This window comes from Haliaeetus albicilla, chromosome 2, assembly GCF_947461875.1.
Source record: "Haliaeetus albicilla chromosome 2, bHalAlb1.1, whole genome shotgun sequence".
NCBI classification, from domain to species: Eukaryota; Metazoa; Chordata; class Aves; order Accipitriformes; family Accipitridae; genus Haliaeetus; species Haliaeetus albicilla.
In genome coordinates, this window is record NC_091484.1 from 12,918,121 (window position 1) to 12,939,192 (window position 21,072).

Consider the following 21,072-nt stretch of genomic DNA (forward strand, 5'->3'; position numbering starts at 1 on the left):
CCAAATTCACACCCATTTCGCACTCCATTGTGCAAAATGCAGTTAACATAACCAGCACAGCAGGAAGGACAGACTTGCTGAGAAAGCCTGGACAATTGTTCACAAACCAGTCTAGCATCCAGGAGTGTAAAATTAGTTTAAAATTATGCAAGAAGGTAAAATTTAAGGACATTCAAATAGAATGCAAGGGAACTAATCCTATTTTCAGACTTAGAAAGCAACCAACCTTTACTACAGACACCATCATGCAGTGCTGTCACACACAAACTTCTCTCGGGAAGAGACAAAGAGAGGGACGTAGGCGCCACACCAGAGACAAAGACAAAAAGAACTGCCCAGGGTCACTCACAAGTCACTCAGGAGCAAGGACAAGAGGCACCCGTGCCTCTGCTTGCCTTCTGCCCTGGTTCTCCAAAGAAGGACAACTGCAACATTTACAGGCATGTTTAGACTTCGGAGTTACCAGGAACTGCTGAAGATAACCTATCCCTTACTTCAACACATCTAAAGCAAAATTGTTCACTTAACCCTTATTTTTGTGGTTTGCAGGAATCCTCTTCCTGAAGTAGTTCTTGGCTAGCAATTTGGGCTGCACAATTTTTGTGACAACACACTGCTCTTCATTGATCCCCTCTCATGAAGGGTGTGCAAGCCAGGGTGGATTGAAACACTCACTTTTGCTCAGCCACTATGCACACTTACACCAGAGAGACTTTTGCTCTTTAGTTGTTTCATAGCTCAGAGAACCCCAGCTTATACTCAACTGTAACACAAGAATCAAGCCTAGACTTTAAGCAAGGAGTACACTGACTGTGCTCCTGCCTGCACTATCATCACAGGTAGGTGGGCTGAATCATCTTCTGGAGATTCTTGACAAAGGATTGCCCAGGAACAGCTTTGAGAGTTACTTCAGTAGACTGGGTCAAGAGCAAAGAAAATCTTTCAGTGCAATCTGTGACAAATTCACACTGCAGACAGAGAACGTCATGTACTGTACTCCATCCGTAGACTGAGTCAGTGCCCCCAGCAGAAGGTTTTTACACCTCCAACTGCTCTTTATACCATCATTAGAAAGGTGCAAACAACACAATTTGTGATGCAAAGTCAACAGCTGCTTATTGCATGCAAACTTTCAAGAATCAGGAGATTCTTGAAAACTCAGGTGAATCAGGAGAAAACAGGGGCAAACAGCTATAACTCCTAGTCCTTAGAGGGGATAATAGAAACTTCAGCTAGATTAAAAAATAAAAAGAGATTGGTATTATTTTGGGGCATAAGAAGAAAAGCTTCGGTTCTAAAAACTGCACTAGCCAACAGGAAAACTGCTGTGTTGTCAGGAATAATTACACTGCAATGATGTCAACTAGAAAAATATTTTCACTTGCTGGCTGTGTAAATCTCTAGCATTTTTGGATTCACTAAAAAGAAGTAGTTTGTAAAGACTCCCTGAAATCCTGATGCTTCCTCAGTGCAAGAGTGATGTCTCAACAGTAGCTCACACGGAGCCTGTATTCACACCAACACACGAGGACAGGGCTGGCATGTTTGACTATCCCGAGTTTGACCCTGAACAAGGGCTCCCTCCCAAGCAAACACTTTACAGAAGATGAGAAAAAAAGCAGTTGCATTGAAATGCTTGTCTTGCAGCAGTCAATGGCTAGCCTCCTGTCAGCAGTCAGGATCACACACAGTTTATACACATGGGAGTGGTACAAGCTGTGCTCAGAGTCCTTGGAGAAGAGGCTCTAATGGCATTTGTTCAAAGCCTTTTATTAACCATCCCTTGACAACATGATGTGGCTTTGGCCAGTGCTGGTCTCCTGCTTGCTGTAGGGAGGAAAGACTTGAAGAGGCAGCACCCTTGGGAACAACATAAGGCCTCTGCAACTCTCAGTATTAGAGCATAAATTGAGTCTGCAAGACAGAGAACTGGTTGGTACAAGCTTTAAATCACCTCCGCTAAGCAGTACCACTGTTTTACGTGCTGGAGTCAGACAATTCTCTTACTACATGTTTAGTATCATGCCTACTAAGCTAAACTGACGGGGGAAGCATGGCCTCAGTCTTATAAAAGGTTTGTTTCAGAAGACCAGGCACTTATTTTTATCACACTTAAGCTGGTTCCTCACTGTAAGAGCAACTCCCACACTGATTCCAGCTGGTGTTGGTGGTTGTTTTGTTGTTTTTTTTGTTTTGTTTTTTTCTATCTGCAATCATTTCTTTCAAGTATTGGGCTGCACTGGATAGATACAGCCCAATTTCACCTCTGGTCCCATTGTGGTTAAGTGATCACTCACCTACGCCAGGCTAATTCCAACCGTTGTCTGCAAGCATCTTATCACCAGAGTCTGCTTTGCCACAAGTCCCACTCTCAAGACAAGGGAGAAAATGCAATTCCCCTTTCTTAAGGGGACATTACTGCAATTAGCATACAGGAAACCACCCGATTCCAGCTAAAACACACAAGTAAACAAAAAGTAAATGTTTAATAACAGTTGAGATTTCTGCACTTCCAACTGTACTCCTGAGTATTCTGAAAGGAAAGGATAGAGGACATAGAAAGAAGCATCACCACAGCAGCGTAGGTCACAGTAGCTTTAAAAGTGAGTTTTAAAATAAGGTTATGATTGCAACACTTAAATGACTTGTAAGTACAGCTCCTAGATATGGTGCACCAACTTCCACTGGAAGTCTTCAATTTACATCAGTAGGCACGATATGTTACCTAAATCTCTGATTTTAATCTCATTATGCACCTGTAATATGTTTATTTTGTTAAGTCCAGGTCAAGTGTCACTAGCTGGCAACTGTTAAATCACACTGATACAGATACCTGAATATAAAATGTAACCTGTTAATGGAGGATAACATGCAGTGGTTACTTTATTATGCATAACAAACTCCTAACTTGTCAATCAAAAAAAAGCTCCACACAATATATTAACAGTTTGGTGAGGTTTTTTTCCTGGGTTTTTGTTTTGTAGTTTTGTTTTTTTAAACTAATAGCTTGCATCTTTGGATGGAAATCAGAATTTTATTAAATGCACAGCCAACATTTTCAGATTCCACCTTACACAAAACTCACATCTGCCTTGAATGAGACTTAGGAAGTAGAGAAAAACATTTACTTAACTTGTTTCACATCTAAAGTCTACGAAAAGAAAGCAAGCATAATCCTTGGAAAATGAACTGAAGCAATTGCTTCTGGTTACCTCGTTCCTCAACTTTAAGCGTAGTGCTTTCTTTACCTATGCAGAAATAACTAGGTGTGAAAAGTCAGTTTGCTTTTTTCAGCTTTCAAATGGCTTCTACCATCACAGTCACTAAATGAGCTGTTTAAACTGAAGGAAATATGCTGCAGGTGCAGAGAGTCATCAAAAGTTAGTTTATCACTGCACTTCAAACTCCAAGTGCTTAGCTAATGACTTCCATCATATCAGAGGTTCTGCTTTACTACTGCAACATGATCACACTTTCTAAGTTTTTTGAACATGAAACCAAACATTTATTTAAATATTTTAAGAGGTTGGTTTGTGAGAGGGTTAGAAACATGCTCAAAAAAACCTATGAGGACTACAGAAGCAATGACAGGGATTCAAAACTTTGTTATTCCTCTTTAATATAACCCAAAATGAGAAAAACAAGTTATATAGCTTATTTTCAGGAGTATTCCAAAGGAAAAAATTAAGAAATATTTCTTTCCACTTGATTATTTGACAGCAGAAATAAGCAAAGGAAACAAGAGGAACATCTAAGACTATTTACAATCTCGTAATTTATTCCTGAATGATTCAACTGTAAGGCTAGGAAAAACTATTTTTAAAAGTTTCTTGGCTGCCAGTTTTATATATGTTGAGACAATTTTTTAAAAAGTTATTATGATTCTTACTAGAGTCAAAATTAAATCAATACATCTGTTAAAATTTATTATGAATTTGACATGAAGGACTAATACCACCCTGAAAGCTGTAGCCACTCCAGATGATTTAGTAGTTTGCTCCTACACAAACAGCCCAGAGCAGCAGCTGTACTGTTCCCTCCTATCCTCCTCTTCCAAGTATTTCAAGCCTGTGCTAGACAAAACCACTTCTGGGAGTGAAAGTGCCATCCAGGTACCCAGCAGCAGAAAGCAATGCTTACACTCTTCAGTAAGGTCTGCTTTACCCAAAAGAGCACAGCAGCCCCAGCATTTTCTGAAACTGCAATCCCTGAATACATTTAACCTGTTTGAGTTTGCATGCATTTCAGCAACACTATTTTGCAAGTTTTAAGGTGTACAAATTTACTTTTGAACTTGGATCTGTTTTACAATTAGCAATTATCGTACTTGCTGTACTCTGGTCCCTAGCAGACCAGAAAAAAAATCCCTTCTTCCTGTGATCACGACTGCAACCTGTGATCAGCTTTACCTGATACTATCAGATGTAAAAAGGCACCACTACTGAAACACCAGAGCCTTAAAAGCTTTCACTAATGCATAGGAGTAGTACTAAGTAAAGCCTGTAAATGGGAAGACTACATAAGTAGCACTAATACCATAAGAAAGAACTAGTATGAATAACCTATTCTGAAAATCAGCAAATGATGACACAAGATACTTAACTTCACCATTCCCAAAACTAAGTAGCTACATGGACAGATCAAGATACTCCTCAAGAAAGAGGTTATCATAAAATTGAAAGTTAAGTAACAGCTTATAACAGTAACATTTCTCTTCTAGTGATGGTGTACTAAATACCCCAAATTTGTTGGGGACAACATTATGTTCCACCTGGTTTCCTAAGGACATTTGTTTGAACCTCTAAAAGGTGATACAGTTCAATAGTGTCTGCTCAAGAGAGGATCTACAACCAGAGAAACAGCTCAACATAGGTTTTCACAACAAGAGACTTTAAAGAAAGTACCGGTTACCCTGAGATTAAAACATAAAACAAGATACTTTCTGCCACTACAGTCTCTGTGACAGGTACTGGAATCTTGTCTGCTAGCACTTCACAGTAAGACAGCTACCCCAGTACAGAAACTGCAATTATTTTTTTTTTAAGTGGAAGCAATAAACACAGACAAGTAAAACAAGGAGACAATTTGCTAATACCAAGCATCACATTCTCAGAAAAATCTAATTTCGCTCCAGTGAAAAGTGTGCAGTTAATATCAAGTCCAACATTTGTTCCATCCAGGAGTGCACTAGAAGTTGTTTTATGAACTACATGCACATCTGACATACAACAGTAATTCTGGTTTGATTAAATGCAAGGGAAAACTGTAGTGACTAACAGGGAGAAAACAATTTGACTCTTGGTGTACACAGACACTTGATAACTTATCTCTGTACTGATGCCTTTTTGGAGTACCAACCTCCACAAGTAATTTGATCTAAATTTAGTTTTGTATGTAAATAAACCCATTTGGATCACAGGATTTGGGAAATCACATACCTGTCATTAGCAAAGTGCTAAACACATTGCCTAACAGTATACTATTCGGATACCTGTGACGGGGAGGAGGCAGTAAAGATGTAAGAAACAGCTTATGGGATGAAGAACTCAACAAGTGTCACTGACACATGCTGACCAAATGACACCTACTTCAGAACACGGAAATAAGAGACCTATGAGAAACCTAGAAATGACACAAATTTGCACTAATTTTTAAGCCTTCAAACACCTCCTGGATGCTTAGAAGAAAGCCCTTCTGAATACCAGATCTTGCCTGAAATGAAAACTAGTGGAAAACTTACCTTTCCAGTCTCTGAAGCAACTATGATAAAAATCACCATTATACTTGTTTGTAGGCCATGTACTACAATTTTTTTAAAATACTTTTTTGCAGTAGTGGGTAAAAACAACTAAAGGAAGGGCTTCTTTGACTCTGTTCTTCTGTAGAGTTAATTGGCAAAGACTAATTCCAGAGCTCTACTGAGATTAAACTGTTAATACACACAAAAAGACGCTATAAAAACTCAGCTTAGAAAAACACCAAATATCATATTTATTTCAGCTCTATTCAAAAAGTAAATATTTGCCATGTGCAAGTCAGTAGACTTCTTCCCTAGGACTTCTCTATAAAAATGAAACTGAGAAGTGTTCCTTTCCCCAGCTCAATGGCCCTCCCAAAGCACAAACACACTGATGTTATGCAAAAGAGGACTCCTTGAACTACACACTAATGAGTTCCCTTTGGGATTTAAGGTTTCTTAGTCTGGATTAGAGTCTGAGCATGAGGCTCCTGTGCCTGGGTGGGGTATTTACAAAAAGGGAGAAAAAACACAAGAACTTAAATTAAAAACAAACTGATTCTGCCATTAATAAATGAAGCTCACATCTGTTTTGAACACTGTTTCATGTACTTGTGAAATACAGCTACAGGGGACTTATTTCACAAAACAATGCTCCACAGCTTCATTCTCTGTAAAGGAATCTGTTTAAAAATACACACTTTAACTTCAGTACACAAAGACTTAGTAAGCCTCCCAGTCCTTCAGAAATGTGGCCAGGGCATTAGTATTGTTTCTCGTTCTAACCAAATACACTGATGAGCTATGGGCAAAGACCAAGCACAGATCAGTTCCCAGGAGATCCAGCCCACCTTCTGAACTAGCTACCCCTGCTGTCAACACCAAATGTAACCTGCTTCCTAAACTGCACGCAGAGCAGAGTCAGTTGGTATGCAAAGACCGCACCAGCAGCTTTGAAAAAAAAAAAAAACCTATCAGATTCCTGAAAGTGGCAAATACTGCACTGCATGAGTGCTGTAAGAGAGGCCTACTCACAAACACAGAGAAAGATAGACTATTTTAACTCAGGCTATGGTTCAACAATAAATTCACTTTTTCCTCTACACAGATGAGCTCACACTTTGACAGTGATGGACAGCGAAATCATAAACTGAAGATTATGCATCACTAGACAAAAGTCTGAACAACAGGGCTGGGCAGGAGGGGAAGGGGCAAACCTGTTAGAATCAGAAGGCAATGCCTGAAGAATGACAGCTTTACACCTTCATGTATGAAACGCAAAACTGATGGACTCATCAATTCAAGTGCTTCTGTCTTTTGCCTAAGATTCAATCTAAGAATTAAATTACTGGGATAGCCAGCTTATTGCTAGCTACAGTCTCCATCCAGTGCAAGACAAGCTACGGACCGGGGCCAACAAAACTACACTGTGCTGGGCTCTCCCAAGACCACATGCTGACAACTGAAGCAGCCAAGCATAGAGCATCAAGTGCCAAGCTGTACTTTCCTCTTTGCATCTATACTATGAGAACAGTCTAAAACCTAGAAAGAAGCTTCCTTTAGATAGAAGTGATGCTGAATAAGCCTACTTGATGATAAAAGAAAAACATTGTTTATGACAGCTACCAAACTCCAGAGAGCAGCATATTTTAAATTAGAAGACTGTATCTACTCATAAAAACAGGTATTTCAAGGACAGCTTGCTTATGCTTCCCTAATGAAGTGCAGGTGACATACACAGCTATGATACTATGACTCAGACAAGATGCTAGCTCCTCTGAGAGGCTTCCTGGTTTTGGAGTAGGAAGAACACAGGAGGAGGTAAGAATGCAAAAGTGAAAAAGGCTCTTGAAAAATGCATGTTATCCACATTCACGTCCAAAGGTATCCTGGACAGATGGAGAGATGTTCCAATCTACTGGAGCAAGACCAAGTAACCCGAACACCTACTCAGCTCCAGTATGACAACTTGCAGATATCAGAGTTAACAGCACTGATATCCTGACTCTGATTTGTGCCAGTGTTTGTTTACTAAAAAGATGGATCAAGATGACACGTACAACACGACTGGGCAATACTGCAGAAGTTAATCAGGGTCACTGTTGTTAAGAGTTCACCTCTTGCATTGTATTTGTGTTCATATGAACCTACTGCCTCTGCATCTCACAATTTACACTTGTGTACTGGAACACAACTTGCACCTTACTTTCTACTGCCGGAAAGCAGTTGAGACTTCTTGCTCTTTATCCCTGAGGTGCACTATTACCAAACTGAAAGAACTTAATCTTCAGCCAAAACCAATGCTAAAAACTAAGCATTGAAGGGAAACACCAGTAAGGTAAGCTTACTCTGATCCACGCATAAAGGGGTTTTCTGTGCACAAGAGGCATTACAACAGATACAGCACATTTTAACAGCCTCAATGACGTTCTCAGTCCTCAAAAGAAAAGCAGGCAGCCTTTTATTCCCCATCTGGTGGTCATTAACTCTAGAGTACAAACCTCAGAGTACGTCACTAGTACTACTCCATCCCTCCATTTTGTACATGCTGCTTGTGTTGCAATGAATCATACCCTTACACGGATCTCCAAAGAGCTCCTGCTTCCAGTTTCCCAAAAGGCTAGATTAAAATGGAGAGCGCTTGTCTAACTTGTAAGTGTACCTTGTTAGGCAAGTTAAAACTGGTACCTGCCCATCCCAGCTGTTTTATCTCTCCAATAATTGATCTTACTCACACACTTGCTAGCATTCACAGACTGGCAGAAGACATAATATGCTCTTCCTATTGCTCAAGGCACAGTTAGGAGACACTCATACCAAGATGGCATGTATAGTGCAAAAGACTAACCTGTAAAGCACTTGATACTGGAACCCCACACACAGACCAGAAAACCTCTGATCTCCCTACTGTAAATCCAGTGATTTCACTAATTGCAAAACCCAGCACACAACATTTTAGTATTTGTGAATTTAGTACCACACAAAAAAAACGCACGCTTTAGCTCCTGAGACGAGTTCTGCATTTAAGAAAAAATTACAAAATATGCTAAAACTGCAGAAGCTCCTTTTTCTTTTTGTACTGCCCTTTGCTAACCACCTGTCTTCAGCTGGAGAGAGTATTAAAAATCGAAAACAAATGTCCAAGTTGGAATTGAATCTTAGTCCTAGCCAGACAGCTTTATATCTATTTCTGTGCTGGAAGAAATCACTCCCACTTTGTTCTTGTTTCTCCACCTCTGAGAAGAGCATACTACTCCCTCTTCTCCCACTGTGTTGCCTATTTAAACAATACGGCCTTAGGACGGGATAACAATGTATAGCACAAAGGACCTTAATCCCAGGCATAGTGTCCATGTGTAACAGAATGTACCTCCCCAGTGGTTCCTGCCTTCAGCTTCAGAACATACTCAACCCTTCATCTTCACATAGCCTGACCAGAGCACCAAGCAATACAGACTGTGCTGAGAGCTGCCAAGACAGCATCACACAAACTCAGAAGCTGGAATAAAAACTGCCAATTTAGCTACGAATCTCCCTAAGGACACAAAGAACTCCATCTGCTTGCATCCACTGCAGAGCGGACGAAGGAAGACAGCCCTCCTACCTGGTTAGCAGGTCTGCAAACTATCTCATGTCACAAGCTATGCAACAGGATGTCCCCTGCCACCACCTGTACTTTTCTCCTCCTAAAACTCTGCTTACAGATCACAAAAAATAGAAGCCTCTTGGTTGTGCTACTGTAACTCCAGGATCTCTGCATTTCAGTCAGAAGACCACTACATGTTTCTTAACTCTACCTCCAGATACCTAAAAATCTGCGACAGACACTTAACATTTTTCAAAGGGAAAAAACCACAGAAGGCGAGAGCCCACTTTGCCTTCACCCTCTCCCCTAAAACATCATTTGAGGCCACCTCTCCAAAATAAGAAACTGCAACCTCAGAGGAAGATGAGCAGCTTTTTTGACAAGTCCGGCCCTTGTTCAAATACTGGAATATAAGCCTTGAGCAGTAATACATTGCCATCAATAAAAAGTTCAACTAAAGTACATTGCCCTGGCCCTAAAACACAGGTAATCTATTCCATGTTAGATACAAAGGAAAAACTACCATATTGTCATTCAAATTGAAAAGGTGTATCAAAGAAAAGTGACAAATAAAAGAAGAAAAAAGGCTCTGGGTAACACTCTACAAGTTCACATTCTCATGTGTCCAAAGCAGTGTTAGGCAATAGATCAGTGACAAATGCCAGGAAAAATTAAAAAGCTATCTGTACTTGGGTATTGTTCCATTCCTATTAATTATTTTCTTGACTTTTTACCACGAAGCCACATCTCTGGTCAACGTCTAAAAAAAATTCTTCTTAAAACTTCTTGAAATTATTTCATTTAGACACTGCCACACATCATCTAGCTGCACTAAACTCACAAGACATTTGGATAGAAACAAGTGAACTTCCAATCCCATGCAGTATACACTGAATAGTGGAGGGACCCCCACACTTCAGAAATTACAAAGCATGTGAGAGAACTCACTCCAGAGCAGCCAGACACACAGTGCACATGCATTAGCCCAGTGGGTTTCAGAAAGGACAAGCTGCGTGCAGTCTTACCCGCGTTGAACACAAGACCTCGTATTTCATTTGTTCCTATCATTTATTCCCCAACACAGCAAAATGCTCTACTACTGAGGTCCCAGATGCTTGCTGCAAAAATTAGTAAGACTGCGCAAATCAATGATTGGGATTTCAAAATGAGCAGTAAGTACTAAAAGTCACCAGGGTGTTATTTTTAGAAAATCATTGAAAAATAGCATTATGGGAGAAAAAAAGGACATTTTGAAGAATCAGAACTATGCCTTCATTGAGAATGTTAGGGTGTTTCTCCCCCAAATAAAGTTGTACTATCTGCTAAATACTGTGTGCCTGTAAGAGACTGTGTCAGCTGTATACTGCGGCTGATGAGACTTAACAGGCACTTAGCTAGTACATCCTCACCATGGAGCATGTCTTTAATGGACACAGACATGACCTAGCCAAAAATGCATTACATAGACCGATCAAAATATTTTAGTGAAGCTACAAGTACACTCCAAGCTTTCCTGAGGCAGAAATCAATCTCTCTTCAGTCATGGAAAGATACAGCCAGCTGCAGAACCACTCTGCTGCAGCACTGAATTCCATGAATGTCCATCTGTCTTTAACACGCAACCATTTATGCTGGGCAGAATTATGAAGGAGTGAATCTTCATCTTCTCATGGGCACCATGAAGCTCAGCACTCTGCTATACTGCTATAGAAGGAAGCCATTGTCTTTATAGCACTCCCTAAAAAAACCCTTCTCTGACGATGGTATAAAATAAAAATACATACATGCACACCCACACAGCTCACAACTGCACAAAGCATATGGTAAGCTTGTGAACATGAACAAATACATTCATGTCAAAAATATCGATAAGGAATCCAAAAAGATCTACCCATCGGAACCTTTGTGGGAAGCAACTTTTGGCTCCAAGACTGACAGAAGCCTTCTAATAAAACAATTTCCCAATGGCCTGATGTTGTCCCTCTTTACCCTGCAATCACCCCAATTTCAGAAGTTACAGTCTTCAAACTTAAAAAGGGATTTAAGTACTTTAGCTGGAGACACAGGTTGTTTTTCTTGATGAGGTATTGTCTGCTGAGGCTGAATGACAAACACCTACACTAACTTTCCTGCTATACCTCCCATATTTGAGCCTGCACTGCCCCCATCCCATCAAGATACGCATTTCAGACATTTTCAAGCCCCCGCCTCCAAAGCTTTCCAAGACAGGAGTAAAGCATGCTCAATGCTGTCTCTGTCCTTGTGACTCCTTCACGTTGGGAACTGGCAGTTTCAAAACACACAGCAGCTGTCAGTACAAGTTAGTTGGCTAAACTGAACTACTAGTGTGACCACCTTCAAGCAAAACTACTGAGATTTAAGTAACAGCTATGAACAAAGGAATCTTCCCCAGGGTGAAGTAGCAGTATCAAAAGTAGTATTGACGAGAGCTGCCTGGCCATGTCTTCTTTTTCGCACAGAGTATGTTATTCTAGCAGACAAACAGGCCTTGAGATGATGGAAAACATCACTAGAACTTTTGAGATGACAGTAGCAAATTCATGAGACAATTCTGATTTGAACCACTGTCCTTTACTCACCTTTCCTCATTACAGGACTCTATCTCTATCATTAGCTATTAATAGGGAACTAATTGCCAAAGTCTCCCACTTCCCCATCAAGTCTGATCTCCACCAGTTGTGCTGGAGGATCTCCGAGAATATTGTTTGTTGCAAGGACTGGCACAAAACTGTATTTCACATCACCCCTCCTGCTGACACTGCAACACAGACTGAGGTTTAACAAGATGCTACTTCTGTCTCAAAGAAGTCCAAGAATCATTGATGTTAAGTAGGTGTTACAAAAGAACAAGTTTCAGGAAGACTGACTGCAGCTCCATACTCTCCACTTTCATTCTCAATCTGGAGCTCTCACTTGTTCATCAGCTGAGTATTAATATCACCTACCAAATGTCCTAACTCTTGCTGTGACACCAGAAGACATTACTGCAGTTCATTCTTTATGATCATTAGTTTAAAAAGCAAGCATTCAAGATGAAAATATTTCTAACTATAAATCTGATTAAATCCACTGGAACTATTTAGTAATTATGTCAGCCAGGACATTTTGAACAAATGCTGTGCTAAAAATACTGTAGCCTCATACACACCAGGAAACCACTACTACAACTTGTTCAGCTGAACTACTAAATAACAGGAGCCTGCTGTAGAAAAGGCTCTCTCTGCTCTGCCCAGAACAGCACTTCAACACTGTATTAATTCCAATGTTCAACCAGTGACAGACAGTGGAAGTCACCAGAGGCACACGCAGTGGGAGCTCCCTAGAGCAGACAGTTAATAGCAGAGTAAGGACAGCAGTAACTGGAAATACTGTTTAAAAGATATAACCCTACTGTAGCTGAGAACTGGGTTTTAAACTGATTTTCTAGCTGTTCTTTCAGAAGAGCAGGTGAGCAGCAACCTCACTGCTGAAACAACAGCAAGTCCATACCCTTCTCCTGTTCTCTTAACGGGAGGAAGCATTTTGAAATCTAATGATGATACATATTTAAATGCTGACAGTGCTAAACAGCTCAGAACAGATAGTCATACAGGGAGAAGGTACGGCTGGGCATATTTGTCATATGCTGCTGTCTCAGTCAAACGAAACAGCCCCAGAAAAGCAAGGTGATAAACACTGATTTCTACAACGAATATCCTCTCTCAGATTTGGAAACCTAAGACACAAAGTCCTTCAAAACTCCAGGCAGAAGCAGAATACATAATGCTAAATAGCATTTTGCTCCCATGTTTCTAAGTGTGAGGTTTTCTATAAAACTTGAAGCAGTTTCTATAAAACTAGCAGCCGCAAAGGCAATTCAACTTAATAAGCCAATAAATATTTCTGAACGACTGCATGTCTTACAAGTATATGAGAAATTATATTAGCACAATGAGCTCAAGCAGACTTGAACCTATCCCGTCTCAAAAAGCCAAAAAACAAATCTGCGCTGATTTCTTATGTTAAACTGTCCTTTTCCTAAATAGTCACTGTATCATTAAAGCCCATCCTTGCAGTCCAATAACAAAAAAGCAGATAAACTGTCAGAGCTCCACTGATTTTAGCAAAACTACAGCAATTTACAACACTAGTAAGAATCTGACCTGGAGCCTCTCTCTAATAGGGCAGTGGCTTGTGCTATTTCAGCAGGTATTACTTTAACAGGAATCCAGTGAAATCATTAACAGAGGAATTTGAGTCAATGAGATGTTAAGTACTTGCTATAATTACATATTATTGCAGTTTCTGCTGACAGCGCAACTCAGGAGGTTGGAATTCAATGAACTATCCAACAAATATCTGAAGTCACAGTTGTAAATGAAATTAAATCTGAATTTGTGTTCAATCATGTTTATGAGCTGTGTGCCTAATTCATGTGAAGCCATGTAAAACCCCACACTTTTAGATTGGCCCCGTGGTTAAAAATTTTTCATGTTTTACAAAGTAAACAAAGTAGAACTGATAGCATGTTAATAACAGGTATCGCTTAACACTGTAGTAAAAGGAAAAACATCTTAAGAAAATCTGCTAGAAGTAGGAAGCACACAGGCCATTAACCCCCGAAACACATCTTCCAGCACATTTAGGTAATTCTGCTGAGTTTTAACAAAAACAAAAGTTGGCCACAGCTAACAGAAATGCATTCAACTCCCCACTCCCACAAGACACCCATTAAGTTTTAACCTGAATGCTGAATGTGTCAGAACAATTAACACAACAGACCTCAAGGTCTTCAGTAAAAGCCCTTTTGAGGCTACTGCTGGAAAGATAGATGCAAACAACTTATGTAGCACATGATATTTAAGAGCAGCTTACCAACAATACATTTATTTACATTTCTGAGTCTGCATTTCTGAGAAGTGTCATAAATTATCAACTTACTTCAAAGTACCCTCACCTGTAACAATCTGAAGATTCCTATAGTAAAGCTACACTGTTACTATTCTACAAGCCCTGCAATAGATTGCTGTGAACCAATGTGAAAATAAAATTAAGAAATTTTGCAGAGATTAGCGTCTGAAGTTAAATACTTCTAAAATAAAAAAGCTAAGTGGTTTCAGACTTAAAGCTACCCCGAGTATTGTTCTGAGACTGTGGGCAGCACTTCTTACAATGCAGGCTCACCACCCAGCACTGCAGTCTGGAAGTGAAGGCAGGGAGTGACGCGAGGCTTGTGTTGGAAGGAACAAATTACATTCTTCAGGATTCACATCTCCATGTATCATAAAAAAGGGAAAGGAAATTTTCAGTGGAGATATCAATCTGCATCTAAATACCATTAACTACCTTTTGTATTTTGGATCCCTTGCCAAACATTTGATATTTAAATGCACTGGTGACATGCTCCCAGGGAACCTAAAAGACAGTTTCGCCCTGATGTGCACAAAACAGATAAAGCACAAGAGTTTACCTTCAAGCTTCCTAACTTCATGAATTTTTGTTTAGTACAGTGGCTCTAACAGCAGCACTAAGGTACACAGAACCCTATATCAGAAGCAGCCCTGCTCTCCTTCAAAAAACTCTCACCCATCCAGAAGGCACCAACAAAGCAGCAGCAAGAACAAATCTGGCCTCCAACAGACTATATTTCACAACCACTGAAAAATCTTAAGGATCTCCATTATGTTGCTTTTCAGTTTCTTAGCATTTAAATCACCGCCACCTTTTACGTGCTCCGCTCTATCACACATAAAACATGAATTTAATGCGAAACAAAACATGCTGAAATTCATTAACTTGTAAGGCATTTGTTCAGCACTCTTGCTATTTAATTTAAATTTCCCTCTTGCTCATTCCCCTTCATATCTTCACCCTCATATATACAGAGATGCCATATGAGTGCTCAGGCCAACATAAAAAAACTGCCAGTTTCTGATAAGATGCTGCAGCAGCAAGGGCTTCTTCCCTCCGCCCCCCCCCCCCCAAAAAAAAATTCACTGTTAAAGCAAGCCCCCTCCTTCAAGCATGTTTGACTTCCAGAAGCCATCTCTACGACGCTGGACAATCAAATTCACACCTGACTCCTGTTAGTATACTGTAATAATTACTACAGTGATAATGGCCTCAAATTGCATCTTGACATTATTGGTCAAATCAACCAGAGGAAAAAAACACTGCTTAGGCTGATGTCTTCACTTTTTACACTGAATGGTTCTGGATTTTACACAAGTTCTGATCACAGGCTGATGAACAGCCAAGACACTAACAGCAGTTAGTGGAATTTAGCAGCTTTGGAAAACAATTTGATTATTTTGCAAACAAAAGTATTTTTTATCTACTGCACTCTGCAAACACAATGGGAGAACTGAAAGTCAAGATAAATTGCTTTTAATCTCAACATTGTCCTCAGTAGTAAGAGGTTGTTATGTTCAACCTTAATAACAAACCTATTAAAGGCAAAACTCAATAGAACCTAAACAGATTTTGCATCTGAAGTGACCTGCAATTTTACCAAGTGAGAAAAAAACCAAAATCAGAATGATTCCCTCCCTGAGTACATAATTGTGACTCAACATTCACATTTGTGAAGAAGGGGTCACTTTCCATGACCAAGCTGTACTTGGAAATGACAGTTTTAGACTACCATTTCCCTTCTACAATGCTGAAGACTGCGAGGACATTACTTGCAAAAAAGGCTCGCTGTTTCAGCACAATATTGTTCTCAGGATGGTTTGCAAACTGTGCAAACTAGGCACTGCTAGGACTGAACATGGAAAATTCTTTGCAGTGCGTACTGATACTAAAAATACAATTAAGGTGAAAAAAATACCCGCTATCGCCAAATTAAACAGGAGAGGGAATCTGGATATTGAGACGGAATGCAATTACCCAAGTTGGAATTTGCCCAGGACACTGTTGCTTAGAGTGATCTGGCTATTTAATGACAAGAAATAGCCAGGAACACATATTTACTGCTGGCATCCTCTCTCATACCCAACACTACCCTGCTATCAATGAAATGGGTGTAATCAGATCCAAGTTCTCAGCTACAACCAGGGTGCTCCTTGGTGACCTGCAATGGGCTGGCAGATCCACCCCCACCCACCTTACTTCAGCTGCAACAACTTGTGTGATCACCACCTGAGGTAGTATGTCCATTGACCCAGATTTGAACATCAGTAACAACAGGAAGCTTCAAAGTGCTTAAGCTGCTCTATTACTGATACACTATCCAGAAGTCACCCAAAACATTCTTCATTAACAAAAATGTTTACTGCTGGTACCTTCAACATTTAGAATCAGTCAGTACCAGCCCCCAGAAAAACTTCCCTTTCCCCAAATGTAAAGAAGAAAGGCAGCCTAAAAGGAGACGTTGGCACTACTGTTAAGTGCTGCCTAACAATAATCAAAGTACAAACCAATTCTAAACATCTGGGGGGGGGGGGGGAAGTACTTGAGATTCCTACCACCCACTCCTAATCTTTGCCACTAAATAGGATCAAAACAGGAATATAAGAGCTAGAGCCTCACTGCTATGCCTAAATGAAAACCGCTGTTCTCAGATCCGCGCGTGACAATTCCCAACACAGAAGTGCAAAGAACTCCTATGTAGAGGAAACAAGACTCAGAGCAAGCAGAGGTGACAGGTTTTCAGGAAGATCAGTCGTGGTCACAAGGTCAGAGAGAACAGTGTCTATTCAGCATTATTCCCTTAACAAGACTAACAGGGTTACATGCACCTTTCAGAGCTGAAAGGGATTTTGGATTTTTGGGGCCTCTGATCAGTCACGATGATGTTACATGACTGCCATAAAAATAATTACAATAGGAGGAAAAGGGTGCCGCTACCTGCACTGGTATGAATTTGTTGGGTATGCTTGATTTACCAGGAATTCAGTTTTTCCATCAAGGTGTCTTACTTTGATTTTCTGTACTGAATTCCTCCAACACATGGTAGAAATAAAAACTAGAGGAGTTGTAAGTGTTATATGCCTCAAATTCTTAAAAGAATAAAACAGCACATGGTCACAATAGAGGAGAGAAATCCTTCTAAGAGGTTCACTGGAAGCTGAGTGGAAAGGTCAAATATGCATCATTTCCCCTATGTAAATCAGTACATAACTAAAGCTTACCAGGGAGTACTTTTCCCTAAATAAAGATGATCCTTAAGCAAGTATTTCCCAGCATAAGAAGTCTATAAGTATTCAAATAAGTGCTTATATTTAAGTTGCTTCAAGAGTTACTCCTGCACTTCTTGGGAAATCCACTGCACCCTTTTTTCTGTTAAGAATTATTCACAGAGCCCTACTATAGATTCAGAATGGAAATAAAAGTTCAAAACCTGCATATTCACTACTGCCTGCTCCTATTGCACACACACAATCACATTCCAATGAACTGACAGAAAGGTGCACACAAACATAGATTTGTAAATATTTACATGCGGTAGCCTACAACCCAAAGAGGCACATGAACATCATCCAGAAAAGCATGCTAAAAATCAGTATAAGTTAAGCAGGTATCTTCAACCATTTTTTTGTCCTCTACCACCTCATCAGTCAGACAACAGCTCAGAGTTCCTTACACATCCCGAACAGCGACAATAACACATACAGACAAAGGTAGGTTATATGTCCTCAACTTCCCTCCACCCTGCGTAAGCCCTTCAATTTGACACCTACCAACCTGGGGGGGGATTGCAATTAGCTTTGCTTCCTAGAAAAATGAATAAACAATCAGAAAAAATTAGCAGCCATCAGGCTGATTAGAAAAGATATTATATATGTGCGTATATATATATGAATATAAATATAGAGAGACATATAAGTGCATATATTCATATATAAATATATACATATATAAAAAAAATTACAGAACTACTACAATGTTTCTGAACAAGATGAACAGATAGCTTGCAAACTTTCTGAAGTGATGCTGTCTACCTTTCTGGAATTGTCTACACTGTTGGTTTTTCGGAGGGTTTTTTTTGGTTGGTTTTTTTTAATGTGGGCTTTTATTTCAATTAAAAACCCCACCCAACAAGGTAAAGTTACATCAATTAAATATCAAGGAAAGAAATAAGACTGATCTTAAAATGGATGCAGCAGATTCTTTAAAAGAGCAACATGTTGCAATCACCTTTCATTTTAGGGGAAGGGAGGGATTCCCTGAAAGGAACAGAGACGGGGAGCAGTGGGGGGAGGGAGGCTGCGATACAAAAACGGCTTGGGGATTTTTTTTTGAGTTAAAAACTTTGCTTTCCCCTCCGTTAAGAAGGGGCTGGGGGCCGGGGATCGCCGCTCGGTGCCTCTGTAGAAGGCTCCTCTCCGGCAGCACGGGGAGGAGGAGAAGGAGAGAAAGCCACACAGAAGAGAGGAGAAAAAGAAAATGGCGCAGAGACTAAGTCCCGACCGTCGACAAGGCGACTTTCCAGGGAGGAATCGGGGCCCAAAGGGGACTCCGGGAGAGCCGCTGGGCTCGGATCGGGGGCCTCCGGTGCCCCCACTAGGGGAAGCGGGGGTCGGGGGGTGGCGAGGCCGCCAGGAAAGGGGCGCTTTTGGCAGCTCGATGGGAACAATGGGGCCGGTGAGCGAGGAGCCGGGACTTAGTCTCTGGGACGCCATGTCTGTGCGCGGCCGGCGCGGCGAGGCGAGGGGCGCGCCGGGGCCACACTCACCGTTCGCTCGGAAATCCGCCTCGATCTGCGGGGAGAGGAGACAGGGAGAGACCGTGAAAAACGCCGTCCCGCCAGGGGATTTTTTTTTTTTTTTTTTTTTGGGGGGGGGGCGCGCTGGATTCCCCCCCCCTTCATTCTCATTTTTATGGAAATTAAATATCAAATGAGAAATGACCAGCGCGATGCAGAAGGTGCCCTCCGTGGCGGTGGGGAAGGGTGAACCGTCTCCCGGCACCCCCACAGCTCCTGGGGTGACCCCCCAGAGGGGAGCGAGCCAGGTGAAGGTGGGCAGCCGCCCCCCTCCCCTTCTCCCGGGCAGGGACTCACGCACGAGTCCCCTCTCCCCCACCGCCCCCCATCTGGGCAGAAACGGGTCCCGTGGCCGGGGAGGACGGGATCGGTGGATGGGGGCACCCCAGCACGACGGAGGGGGAGGGGGGGACAGGCCGGGTTGACAGAGCTCTCCCCAGACGCGTGGGCTACCCCGAGTGGGGCCAGGCAGGGGGCAGCAGCAGGGCACGTCTCCCCTCACTGAGGTTAAAGGGGGGGGGTGTCAGCCGAGCCCCCGGGGCCGATCCTGAGGGGAAGTAAGGACCCCGCGGCCTCGGCGGCGAGGGACCGGGGTCCCCCGGGAGCGGGCCCCCGCCGGCGGTAGAGAGGCGCTCACCTGGGAATCGTTGTGCAGCTGGTCCCCGCTCATGCCGGAGGGTGCGGGAGGCCTAACGGAGCGGAGCGGGAGGAGAGGAGAGCTGAGGAGAGCCGAGCGGGGCCGGGCCGCGCCGCCGGGGACGCGCGGAGCCTGGACGCGACGGTGAGCGCAGCCCCTGGCTCCACAGCGTTGTGTAACAGACTAAGTCCTCATTTCGGCGCACTGCGCAGGCGCGACGCCTTTTACTGGCGGGGCGGGGCCAAGGCGATGTTAGGCAGAACGTCGGGGCGGGAGCTGGGAAACGGCAGTTGGTAGATTTGCATCCGAGCCACGCCCCCCCCGCCCGAGAGCCGGCGGGATTTGCATACGGACCACGCCTAACCCGTGCGCTCCTTCCGATCGCAACGGAGCCGGTCTCCCCCTCCCGTGCGCCCTGCGCCGGCTCGCTTTTTACATATCCGGTCCCGCCTCTTCCTCCCTCTGCTCCAATCGCGCAGCAAAAGCCGGCCCTCATTTACATGCTCGACCCCGCCCCACCGCTCCCCTCCCCACCGCTGAAGGAGCCCCGCGCATTGTGCAAGAACCCGTGCCCCGCTGTGCGCGCAGTGCGCATGCGCCCCATCCCACCCCCGCAGGCCGCCGGCTGTATTTGCATACCAAGCCCCGCCTCTCGTCCCGCAGGCCCCACCCCCGCCGTGTCAGGGGAGCATGGCGGCGCCCTGACGGCGGGCAGCCGTGGGGGGGTGCGTGTCCCGGCGGATCCCCGTGATAACCGGCACAGTTACATTGTGAGCCCCCTGCGAGACCCCTCAGCCCCTGCTAAAGGAGCGGGCTGCTGGGTTTCCTTGGGAGCCCTCGGGGCATGCCCCGGGCCTGGCCGGGGCCTGGCAGGCCTGCCTCCCACCCCCGGGCAGGATTTAACCGTGAGCCGGGGCAGGACGTCTCCTCACGGCAGCTGTGCTGCTCCGGCAGCCGGGAACTCCTTATGGCCGCGCTTATGGCATCCTAGTCAATGTCAGGCGGTGTGAGGAAACGGACGGTGTTGTGTGGGCTGGGAGATTCCACCTGGGTCACAGAGGGGCTGCTGGTGGGCTTGGGGCCTGGCGGGCCATTCTCTCACGCTGCCTCTCCGCAGGAGGAATTCTGCGAGCTCGGCTGAGTCGTGCTCCTACAGAACCTGTATAAGCACAAATGGCCTGATGTGCAGTTTGGTTTCGAGCATTTCAAAATGATGCAGCTGTCAGTTCCCTTTGGCAGGAAAGGAGCCGAGCGTGGCGTGCTCATCTGTCCTGCGGAGAGCCCGAGCGTGTGAATGACCTCTCCTTATTAGTCTGTGTACGCAACTGTATCGGGCTGAAATGCAGAGGCTGCAGTAACCACGCAGAGTGGTTCTTTACATTGTGCTAGGTGCTGTACAACTGCCC

The 21,072-nt window shown here is 43.1% G+C and overlaps 1 protein-coding gene across 1 annotated transcript in view; it reads right to left on the bottom strand.

Annotated features, from left to right (window-relative positions):
• Nucleotides 1–19,883, bottom strand: part of TOP1 (DNA topoisomerase I) — an 81,009-nt gene extending 61,126 nt beyond the window's left edge. The window contains exons 1-2 of the mRNA XM_069806930.1: nt 19,667–19,883; nt 19,000–19,024 (exon numbers count right to left, since the gene is read on the bottom strand). Of these exons, the coding sequence (XP_069663031.1) occupies nt 19,000–19,024; nt 19,667–19,699 (58 nt within the window). The 5' untranslated portion in view covers nt 19,700–19,883. The remainder of the gene's footprint in view (nt 1–18,999; nt 19,025–19,666) is intronic.
• Between the last annotated feature and the right edge of the window lie 1,189 nt (nt 19,884–21,072).